The 12,595-nt window shown below is 44.4% G+C and overlaps 1 protein-coding gene across 1 annotated transcript in view; it reads right to left on the bottom strand.

Annotated features, from left to right (window-relative positions):
* Nucleotides 1-12,595, bottom strand: part of LOC147123425 (NAD(P) transhydrogenase, mitochondrial-like) — a 285,712-nt gene that overhangs the window by 83,085 nt on the left and 190,032 nt on the right. Inside the window, exons 15-16 of the mRNA XM_085972697.1 lie at nt 10,778-10,938; nt 5,428-5,607 (exon numbers count right to left, since the gene is read on the bottom strand). Of these exons, the coding sequence (XP_085828823.1) occupies nt 5,428-5,607; nt 10,778-10,938 (341 nt within the window). The remainder of the gene's footprint in view (nt 1-5,427; nt 5,608-10,777; nt 10,939-12,595) is intronic.

Raw genomic sequence — 12,595 nt, forward strand, 5'->3', positions numbered from 1 at the left:
ATAAAGGTAAAGTAGTAAAAGGGGTAAAAGCAGGAATAAATTGTCAGAAAACATATTTGAAAGTTCTTTATCTGAATGCACGCAGCATTCGTAACAAAATTGACGAGTTGACAGTGCAAATAACTACACATGGGTATGATCTGGTGGCCATTACGGAAACATGGCTGCAAGATAATCATGACTGGGAACTAAACATACAAGGGTATTTGACAATTAGGAAGGACAGGCAGGAAGGAAAGGGAGGTGGGGTTGCTATGTTAATCAAGGATGAAATCACTGCAATAGTCAGAAATGATATTGGGTCAAAGGATCAGGATAGTGAAACAGTTTGGGTGGAGATAAGGAATAAGAAGGGGAAAAAGTCACTAGTGGGCGTAGTCTATAGGCCTCCTAACAGTTGCAACTCTGTTGGTCGGAGTATAAATCAGGAAATAGTTGGGGCTTGTAATAAGGGAACAGCTATAATCATGGGGGATTTTAACTTTCATATTGACTGGACTAATCAAATTGGGCATGGCGGCATTGAGGAAGAGTTCATAGAGTGTATTAGGGATGGGTTCCTTGAGCAGTATGTAACTGAACCAACCAGGGGGCAGGCAATCTTAGATCTGGTCCTGAGTAATGAGACAGGATTAATAAAAAATGTCCTAGTAAAGGATCCCCTTGGAATGAGTGACCATAATATGGTTGAATTCCAAATTCAGTTTGAGGGTGAGAGAGTTGGATCTCAAACCAGCGTACTAAGCTTAAATAAAGGAGACTATGAAGGTATGAGAGTAGAATTGACTAAAGTGGACTGGGAAAACAGATTAAAGTGTAAGACGGTACAAGAGCAGTGGTCTACATTCAAGGAGATATTTCACATCTTTCAAGATAAATATATTCCACTGAGGAAAAAGGGGAGTAAAAGAAAAGACAGCTATCCGTGGCTTAGTAAAGTAATAAAGGATAGTATTCGACTGAAAACAAGGGCATATAAATTAGCCAAATCTAGTGGGAGGATAGAAGATTGGGAAGCATTTAAAAGCCAGCAAACAATAACTAAAAGATTAATTAAGAAAGGGAAGATAGATTATGAAAGTAAACTAGCAAAAATTATAAAAACAAATAGCAAGAGTTTCTACAGCTATATAAAAAGAAAAAGGGTGGCTAAAGTGAACGTTGGTCCCTTAGAGGGACCGGGAAACTAGTGGTGGGGAACATGGAGATGGCAAAGACGCTGAACAAATATTTTGTATCAGTCTTTACAGTAGAGGACACTAAAAATATCCCAACACTGGACAAACAGGGGGCAATTGGGGGGGAGGAGTTAAACACGATTAAAATCACTAAAGAGATGGTACTCAGTAAAATAATGGGACTTAAGGCAGATAAATCCCCCGGACCTGATGGCCTACATCCTAGGGTCTTGAGAGAAGTGGCGGTAGGGATTGTGGATGCATTGGTGATCATTTTCCAGAACTCCCTGGACTCAGGAAAGGTCCCGGCAGATTGGAAAACTGCTAATGCAACACCCTTATTTAAGAAGGGAAGTAGACAAAAAGCTGGAAACTATAGACCAGTTAGCCTAACATCTGTGGTTGGCAAAATGTTGGAGTCCATTATTAAGGAAACAGTATCAGAGCATTTGGATAAACATAATTTAATAGGACACAGTCAGCATGGTTTTACGAAGGGGAAGTCATGTTTGACAAATTTGCTCGAATTCTTTGAGGATTTAACATACAGGGTGGATAAAGGGGAACCAGTGGATGTAGTGTATTTGGACTTCCAAAAGGCATTTGACAAGGTTCCACACAAAAGATTACTGATCAAGATAAAAAATCACGGGATTGGGGGTAATATACTGGCATGGGTGGAGGATTGGCTATCTAACAGAAAACAAAGAGTTGGGATAAATGGTTCGTTCTCGGGCTGGCAATCAGTAACTAGTGGTGTCCCACAGGGATCAGTGCTGGGACCCCAACTCTTTACAATCTATATTAACGATTTGGAGGAAGGGACCGAGTGCAACATATCCAAGTTTGCCGACGATACAAAGATGGGAGGGAAAGCAGTGAGTGAGGAGGACATAAAAAACCTGCAAAAGGACATAGACAGGCTAAGTGAGTGGGCAGAGATTTGGCAGATGCAATATAATGTTGGAAAGTGTGAGGTTATGCACTTTGGCAGAAAAAATCAAAGAGCAAGTTATTATCTAAATGGAGAGAAACTGCAAAGTGCTACAGTTCAAAGGGATCTGGGGGTCCTGGTACATGAAACACAAAAAGTTAGTATGCAGGTGCAGCAGGTGATCAGGAAGGCCAATGGAATCTTGGCTTTTATTGCAAGGGGGATGGAGTATAAAAACAGGGAAGTCTTGCTGCAGTTATACAGGGTATTGGTGAGGCCACACCTGGAATACTGCGTGCAGTTTTGGTTTCCATATTTAAGAAAAGATATACTTGCTCTCGAGGCAGTTCAGAGAAGGTTCACTCGGTTGATTCCAGAGATGAGGGGGTTGACGTATGAGGAAAGGTTGAATAGGTTGGGACTCTACTCATTGGAGTTCAGAAGAATGAGAGGCGATCTTATCGAAACATATAAGATTGTGAGGGGGCTTGATCGGGTGGATGCGGTGAGGATGTTTCCACTGATGGGTGAGACTAGAACTAGGGGGCATAATCTTAGAATAAGGGGCTGCCCTTTCAAAACTGAGATGAGGAGAAACATCTTCACTCAGAGGGTAGTAAATCTATGGAATTTGCTACCCCAGAGAGCTGTGGAAGCTGCAACATTAAATAAATTTAAAATGGAGATAGACATTGTCCTAGCAGATAAGGGAATTAGGGGTTACGGGGAGAGGGCAGGGAAGTGGACGTGAGTCTAGATTCAGATCAGCCATGATCCTATTGAATGGCAGAGCAGGCCCGGGGGGCCGTATGGCCTACTCCTGCTCCTATTTCTTATGTTCATATCTTTGGCTTCATAAATAGAGGTATTGAGTACAAAAGTACAGAAGCTATGCTGAACCTTTATAAAGCGCTGGTTAGGCCACAACTGGTGTATTGCGGCCAGTTCTGGTCACCACACTTTAGGAAAGATGTGAAGGCCCTTGAGAGGGTGCAGAGGAGATTTACCAGAATGGTTCCGGGGATGGGGGATCTTAGCTACAAGGACAGGTTGGAGAAGCTGGATTTGTTTTCATTAGAGCAAAGGAGGTTGAGGGGTGATTTGATAGAGGTGTACAAGATTATGACGGGTTTGGATAGGCTCGACAGTGAAAGGCTGTTCCCACCAGTTTATGGTACAAGGACTAGGGGACACAGATTTAAGGTTTTGGGCAAGAGATACAGGGGGAACGTGAGGAAAAACTTGTTTACGCAGTGAGTGGTGAGGACCTGGAACTCGCTGCCGACGGAAATGGTGGAAGCAGACACACTTAATGTTTTCAAGGGGAGACTGGGTAGGCACTTGAGGGAAATAAACTTGCAGGGCTACGGGGATAGAGTGGGGGAATAGGACTGACTGGATTGCTCTACAGAGAGCCGGCACAGACTCGATGGGCCAAATGGCCTCCTTCTGTGCCGTTATGACTCTATGACCTTGGCTTAACTTCTCATCCGAAAGACGGTGCTTTAGACGACGCAGCACCCGCTCAGTACTGCACTAAAGTGTCAGTCTACATTATGTGCTCAAGTCTCTGGAATGGGATGAGAGTGAAAGGACCAAGCCAAGGCTGACACCATAAACTCCTTCCACTTATGGTGCTTAAAGCAGGCAGTAAAGGGAGACTTTCATGACATCAGTGGATGTGAACCCTAAAAAATGGTGAACATTCTACTGGTGTGTCAGAGAGGAAGTGAAAAATTCCCCATGCCGTAATGCATTCTGCAACAACCCTGGTTTATAATGATGATGATCAACTCTGTATTTGCATTTATGCACATAAAGGATAGAGTCTATGTGATGACACTCTCTGGGATAGAGTGAACTCCACCTGCAAGAGAAGCATTGTATGAAACTCTGTGTCACGGTACTCCTTGCTGTCATTTTGGACCAATAAAGTGTTGTTGTCGAGGTATAAAATCTGGCAACTCTTGTGATGCTGCTCTGGTACTGATCTCTCACCTGAGCAGCTCAGTCTCTTCATTCCTATAATTCTTCTTCCATTAGAATTTTTTCCCTCAAATTTTCTTTGCAGATACTCATCCCGGGTGTATGGTTCCACAGAGCGTGATGGCTTCTGATAGTCAGCTACTTCAATGAACCTGGATGGTGATCAGCCAGCTATTCTAACTATCGGAGCTTTGCTCCCAATCCTGGTCATTTCATTAGATATACACACTTTCCCACACTAAATACAGGCCATTTTCCCTCCTCCAAAGCTAAAGGTAAAGGCAACTGCAGTGTCATCGTTGACATCATGGCTGAGAGAAGTTAACAGCACAGATTATGGATTGCACCTGGGACCTGTATCAGCGAGTACCACAGTATGGGTGCATTTACCCACCAAGAATTGGGGCGTTACCTTTCCATTAACATCGCCCGACTACGTCCCTGCCTCAGCTCATCTGCTGCTGAAACCCTCATCCATGCCTTTGTTAGCTCTCAACTTGACTATTCCAAAGCACTCCTGGCTGACCTCCCACGTTCTACCCTCTGTAAACGTGAGGTCATCCAAAACTCGCTGCCCGTGTCCTAACTTGCACTAAGTCTCGTTCACCCATCACCCCTGTGTTCGCTGACCTATATTGGCTCCCAGTTAAGTAAAGCCCTGATTTAAAAATTCTGATCCTTGTTTTCAAATCCCTCCATGGCCTCGCCCCTCCCTATCTCTGTAATTTCCTCCAGCCCCACAACCCTCCAAGATATCTGCACTCCTTTAATTCTGGCCTCTTGAGCACCCCCGATTTTAATCGCTCCAACATTGGTGGTCGTGCCTTCAGCTGCCAAGGCTCCAAGCTCTGGAATTCCCTGCCTGAACCGTGCCGCATCTCTTCCTCTCTTTCCTCCTTCATGACGCTCCTTGAAACCTAACTCTTTGACCAAGCTATCTCCTTATGTGGCTCGGTGTCAAATTTTGTTTTATAACACTCCTGTGAAGCACCTTGAGACGTTTTACTGCATTAAAGGAGCTATATAAATTCAAGTTGTTGTTGATAGGTTCTTGGGCACTAAGGGGATCAAGGGATATGGGGATATGGCGGGAAAGTGGAGTTGACGTAGAAGTTCAGCCATGATCTTATTGAACGGCGGAGCAGGCTGGAGGGCCTTATGCCCTACTCCTGCTCTTACTTTTTATGTTCTTATTAGAAATTTAAAGAAAATTGATATGATACTATTGGCATGATGTTGGCATTTAAATGTACTCCACAAGCTAACCCATTTACTTTACCCTTCGAGAAAGCAACGTATGCAGAAAAAAAATGGACATGCATTCCTTACCACACACATGATGTAGGAGAGGATGGCGCCAGAAGAGCCAATCAGGGCACCAACAATAGTTAGTAGGTTGTTGTTCAGCAGAAACCCTTCCGCGCACAGGGCCCAGCCGGAGTAGCTGTTCAACACGGTGATGACCACAGGCATGTCAGCACCACCAATAGCGGCTGTCAATGTCACACCCTGAAGGAGAAACAGACAAGGCGAGTGCAAAATAACTGTTACAAAACACAAAAAAACTGCCTTAACTACACAATTCAAGGGTTATTGAAACATGTAAGATTCCGAAGGGGCTTGACAGGGTAGATGTAGAGAGGATGTTTCCCCTCGTGGGGGAATCTAGAACTAGGGGGCATAATTTCAGAATAAGGGGGCACCCTTTTAAATTGGAAATGAGGAGGAATTTCTTCTCTCAGAGGGTCGTGAATGTTAAGTCTGTGAATTATTTAGTTAATTAAGACACAGACTAATGAGTAACAATAAAAACAGGTCTTTACTGGTTGGAGGTAGGGACTATACTGAATACAAGATTACTGCACAGTGCTTATATACCGGTGTGTTCACCCCCGGTATTACGTCAACAGCAGCCTGAGAAAGTAGTACATCTCTTAAGGTGGAACAGGCTTAAGCTCTCTTAAGGTGGAACAGGTTACATACACAACACTCCTCCCTTCTTAGCTTTATAGTCATCCCCCCCATTTAACATAACGTAATAACATATATACATATATAACTTCATGTTTAACGTAACATATCACAGATTCAGTCTCTGCGGAAAACAGTTCACAGATTCAATCTCTGTGGTGTAGTCGGTTCACGTTACTCATTCAATAGTCCTTTCATGGATTTAACAGCTTGAACTTCCGAACTGATTTGGCTCCGTTCGGAGGGACCACGTGTGTGATCTGGTAGAGGTGATAATGGTTCAGATGGGTCATCTTCTGTTTTTACTTTTCCTTTTCTGCTTCTTGGAGACTCTCTGGGCTCCATTGTCAGCTGCCACAGCTGCCAGCTGCATGCGCAGTTCCTCCTTCTCTTCCTCCTGTTTCCGTCGTAGAGCCAGCTTCTCCCGATGTTCCGTAGACTTTTGGTGCTCCTCCATGATTTCTGCACTTTGGGAGTCGAAGTTACAAGCTGGGCAGGACAGGACATCGTAATATTCGGTGTCGTCCACCAGGTCATGGGAATATTCGGTGTCGTCCTGAGCTAGACCAGTGAGAGGGTCGTCTATTTCCTCCATACCCAGCTGGACGTTAGCCAGCTCTTGTTCCAAATCCAGACATCTTTCCTGAAGAGACTTCTTCATGTGTACCTCTGCATCCAGCTTTTTCTGGGCTTTCAGCAAGTCGTTTACTAGTGACCTCATTTGTGATTTTAATACTTCAACTTCCTTTGGAGATTGATTGATCGGACTATGCAATCCCTCTACCGGAGCAGCTGTTTCAGCGGTCTGTTGTTCTACATTGACGTGAGTCAGCGTACTTTTGGCATCCAATGGCTGCTCTGTTGCAGTCGTTTCAGTCTGTGTCGTCACATCAGCCATCTCAATGACTTTTGAGAGCTCCGAACCCTTTTCCTTTGAAGATCGCAGCTCGTGTTCAAGTTTTTCCCATTTCAGAGTCTTGTCCCTCAGCATATGAAGGAGTTGGCTGACCGTTAACTCTTCTGACACCAGATTATGGCACGCACCTTCAGAACCTGAATCAGCTTTGATTCGTTCGGCCTCCTCGCGCAGATGGTTGGTGTGCTCCTGCTCCATTTTCTCCATCAGTTGCTTCTGTTGACTTTCCAGATTCTCCCACTCTGTAACAAAGAACTTTTTTATTTCATTCATCTCTTGCTCAAAACGGCGAATCATTTGTTCTAATTGCTGTTGTAGTTTGAAATGGAGTTGAGTTCGAGCCCAGTGTCCCTCAAAAATGTGCATATCAGTAGACTTGACAGACTCAGAATTCTCTGTTAAACTATGTTGTTGTTGCTCAGTGGAATTCTGTGCTGAAACTTTGTCTTTTGCACATGGGTTGGTCTTACCATCATCAGTTCTAGAGTCTGGGCTGATTATCTGCACCGAGTTCTCACTCTTTATGGCTTTTAGCGAATGCCAGTCCATATTTATGTTTCTAAACCACTCCCGGCCTAGTAGTGGTGGACCTCCCTCCGGTAGCACATATAAGTCCATTATTTGACTTCCTTCGCCCTTGTTGGCCACTGCAACCTTTATTGTCCCGATGGGGTACACTCTCTGCCCCGTGTAGGTTGTCAATATAATCTCCGTATCCTGTAGGGGAATATGTTGGAATAACCTTCTGTAATCTTTCTTATTCATGACCGACAATGCCGATCCAGTGTCCAATTCCATTTTTACTTGGACTCCTTCTATCTGAAGAGTAACCCAAATTGTCTGGAGGTCTGCACCCTTACCAACGTTGAGTACCCTTAAGCTAGCCAGTTCAATACTGCTTGCGTCTGAATCGGACTCCTGTTCGGCCACCTTGTGTACCTTTGCGTATTTCCCTTGCGGTGACTTCTTGTTGCTGGTCTTCTTCGCTGACCTGCATACTCTAGCTATATGTCCAAGCCTACCACAAGTTCTACATTCTTGGTTTTTAAACCAACACTGGTTCTGATCATGCGTTGTCTTTCCACAACGATAACATTTGCCAGAACTCACACCCAATTTGTGTGCACCGAGCTCCGGTGACCGTAGCTGCATTACTGCCGTGCCTCTCGCTGCGGCTTCGTGTGCTGCTGCCATAGTGACCGCCTTCTCAAGCGTCAGCTCATTCTCCTCGAGCAGTCGCTTTTGTGTATCCTGTTTAAATAAACCACACACAAATTTGTCTCGTAGTGCATCTGTCAGTCCCGTTCCAAACTGGCAATATTTCGCTAATTTACGCAATTCCAGCAAATATTCAGCATTGCTTTCATGCTGTAGCTGCCTTCTGTCGTAAAATTTAAATCGTTCCGCTAGCATCAGCGGCGTGGGGTTTAGATGATCTTTCAGGACAGTAACAATCTCATCGAACGTCTTATCCGCCGGTTCATCTGGTGATAACAGGTGTTTCAATTGCCCGTATGTCTTCGCACCCATTAAATTTAATAATGTTAGAGCTTTATCTTGGTCACGAATTTTATTGGCCTTACAATAATTTTTTACTCTTTCAACATATATGGCCCAATCTTCGAGGTCACTATCAAAGGTGCTAATATTCCCGTGTTTAGGCATTGTAGATTTGCAATTTCTCAGATTTTATTTTCTTTACTTGTTATCAAAGATGGCGGCTTCCCGCTCTTGCCGTCGTCCTCCGCCCACAAAATGGCAGTTTTCCCGCGCTTGGCGGTCTTCACCCGTCCCCCGACGCCGTCTCCCTTCAGCCCCCGAGTGCGGCCCTTATCTTCGCCGCGATCGCCCGAGTGCGGCCCTTATCAGCGGATGCGATCGATGGCCCGGCTGCGCCTCGCACTTGAAAGCGGCCCGGCCCTTATCAGTGCTTGCGATCGATGGCCCGGCTGCGCCTCGCACTCCAAAGCCCTTATCTCCCGATCGCGATCGATGGCCCGCGATGTGCACCGCGGCTCTCGCGCCTTCAATTTCTGCAGCCGCTGCCCTTTCAGCCCGAGTGCGGCCCTTATCGGTGGTTGCGATCGATGGCCCGGCTGCGCCCCTCACTTCAAAGCGGCCCGGCCCTTATCTGCCGATCGCTATCGCCCTGTACCTCTGTCTTCCCCAGCCCTGTCTTCTACTCCGGTTCACAAGCTGATGGAGGCTTCAGGGTCCTAATGCCTGTCGCTTCCAGTGGGGTGGTGTGGTTTGAAACCTCTCTTCAACCGCCGTGGAATAACTGCCGCAGGGTAAGAACCTGACTCGTCGCCAGTGTTAAGTCTGTGAATTATTTAGTTAATTAAGACACAGACTAATGAGTAACAATAAAAACAGGTCTTTACTGGTTGGAGGTAGGGACTATACTGAATACAAGATTACTGCACAGTGCTTATATACCGGTGTGTTCACCCCCGGTATTACGTCTACAGCAGCCTGAGAAAGTAGTACATCTCTTAAGGTGGAACAGGCTTAAGCTCTCTTAAGGTGGAACAGGTTACATACACAACAGTAAATCTTTGGAATTCTCTTCCCCAGAGAGCTGTGGAGGCGGAGCTACCGAATATATTTAAGGTGGAGATAGACAGATTTTTGAAAGGTTAGGGAGTCAAGGGTTATGGGGAGTGGGCAGGGAAATGGAGTTGAGGCCAAGATCAGATCAGCCATGATCTTATTGAATGGCAGAGGGGCCAAATGACCTACTCCTGCTCCTACGTCTTATGTTCTTATGTTCAGAATAATTCTGGAAAGTAGCATAATTTTATGAGAGGTAAACAAAAACATTAAAAAAAATTAAAATCTTTTGGTTAGAGAAGACTTTCTTTTGAATGTTTAAGAAACTCCAGTCCCTACATATCTTGGAAGTGCAATCATTTTACTGCCAAGTTAAAAAAAAAATTTAATTACAATTGTGAAAAGAAATCTAAAATTGAGCACCGACACAGTAAGACCTACACAGTTTTTCATTTTAAATGCTTGGATTGACATCACGTACCAAACAATACTGCTCATGTGAAACACAAAATTAATCTACGAACTAACATTATTTATATGTCGATGTAATAGATCAGTCAGGATCCAGGATGGAGTGGAACTTCTGCCCACCCAACGTCGAGGATCATCGGAAATTCTGGGACCAGGTTATTTGAAAGATATTGGTCACTGTCTGCACCAATCCCGGTGTAACTGGGTTGCCAGCCACAGCAGGGAGGGAGTTTGCTGCAGCATTTCTGCCACAGCATAAAAGGCCCACAGGACTCCAGCACAAACATTTCAAAAAAATATTCTACACGTTTTATTGGCTTTTTCTGCCTGTTTCAGCTATATGATTTGGGATTTCCAAAGCTCCAAGTGCCTGTATCCTATTTTGCACCAAGTCCTGCTTGCCCGTCACTGAACTATATTAGTCTCAAATTTAAAATTCTTATCCTCATATTTAATTCTCTCCGTGGACTTGCCCCATATCTGTTCGTATAACCTCCTCCAGTCCTACAATCCCTTCCGAGCGCTCCATTCTTCTGATGTTTATAATCCCAGCCACAGGAAGCGGAAAATTTGCCCACATTTTATTCTTTAAAAAGAATGTCATTCACTATAATAAGTCACAATGAGCACCTATCGCTCCAAATAAGCATGTTTCTATTATGGGCTGAACAGAGGACAACTGTAACTCTCCAAGTTACCACAGAGTCTGCAAATGATTATTTTCAGCTTCTTACAAGTGTCACTCACTTACTGTTTTCTGTTACGTACCATAACCATAGAAAGAGCAGACACTGAACCCAAACAGGCGATACCAGTTGTATAGCTCGGGTCAATCATATATGGAACTATTGCTCCAGCGCTGGCTGCCAGTAGGCTTGCATTCAGAAAGTGTCGCCCAGGCATGAGGAGTGGGGCTGAATTCAACAAACCTGTAAAAAGCAGAAAAGCAGCAATTGTTTGGTGCCAGTGCTTACGTATTATGATGTACCAGCAGAACTCCTGTCTTGTCAGTTCTTCACAACAATGCCATCAGATCATTTAACACCTTGTAGTAATACGGTGAAATGGTATATAATCCCTGAACAACAGTGCAAATCGTGCAAGCCATTCTTCTGAAAAAGGGGGCCTCCCATCAGCTGTCTTGGGAAATGGAACTGTATCTTGGGAGTACAGGTCAGGAATTGTGGATCATTACTTTTTTCTCGGTTTATTTGCGAAGACATGCCAGATCAGGACTGGTAACTAGGAAAGGAGCCAGCTAAAACTGCCCCAATAATTCCTTTACTTTCAAACCCAGATTCTAATTATGTGAAACCTCCATTCCTAACTATCATTAAATGAAACTATATATTATACACACATTCTACGTGCATATACTGTAACGTAATATCCACGGATTTCACACTAAGATTCCTATTTTTGCATTTATATTCATTAAGGTCAGAGATGTTAGCGCTGGGATACGGAACACTTTCGATTTCAGGAACTCAGTATTAGCATCAAGCGCACTCAGACTGGATATAGCACGGGTTAGATACTAACAAGAATTTACATTTATATACACCTTCATAAGAACATAAGACGTAGGAGCAGCAGTAGGTCATTTGGCCCCTCGAGCCTGCTCCACCATTCAATAAGATCATGGCTGATCTGATCTTGGCCTCAACTCCCCTTCCCTGCCTGCTCCCCATAACCCTTAACTCCCTTATCGTTCAAATATCTGTCTATCTCCACCTTAAATATATTCAATTCGATTTAGTAAAACATCCCACGGCACTTCAGAGACAAAATCAAACATTAAGCAGTTGTAGGAGAAGAGTTGAGAGAGGTGACTACAATAAGTAGGTACTCAAGAGACTTTTGAAGTTGGGGATTAAGGTAGCAAGGTGGAGGGGTTAAGGAACAGTATTCCAGGAGGTAGTACCAAGCACCTGAAGACTGTCATTGAAGATGAATCCGAGAGAACAGGGTGCAAAGGAAGCCACTGTTAGAGGAATTGAGGGCACACATTGGCACATAGGGCTGGAGGAGGTTGCAGAGATAGGACTAGGTGAGATCATTTGTAAGCACTGGTGAGGATTTGGAGTTAAATATGTTGGGTACTAGGAGGCTTTAGAGATTGGGAGAAATAGGACTTAGTGCAGAATGAAATGCATGCAGCAGAGTTGGCAGCGTACTTGGAAGGCCGGCGAGAAGAGCATAGGTAAAGTCGAGCTGAAGACAATGAACGCACAGATGAGAGTTGTAGAAACAATGAGTATCAGGCAAGAATGAAGGTGAGTAATGTTGCAGAGGTGGTAATAGGTCATTTTGGTGATGGATAAGATATGGCAGGGTGATACAGGACACTGAGCCAAATAAGATGACTTAGGTCCTGTCGATACTGAGTTGGGGAAAGTTCTTGCGTATCTACAAATCTATGTCAGACAAAGAGTTGGACAGCACCATGGTGGTAGAAAGACAGAGCTGAATGTTGACAGTGTGGAAGCTGACTCGCATGCCTATGGATGATGGGACAGCACATAAATGAGACACAGGATGGAATCTTGGAGCACTCCAAGTTACCGCGTTGAGGGGTTAGGAGAA

Source organism: Somniosus microcephalus, chromosome 2, assembly GCF_052327205.1.
Source record: "Somniosus microcephalus isolate GS21.2 chromosome 2, FLI_Smic_1.0, whole genome shotgun sequence".
NCBI lineage: Eukaryota > Metazoa > Chordata > Chondrichthyes > Squaliformes > Somniosidae > Somniosus > Somniosus microcephalus.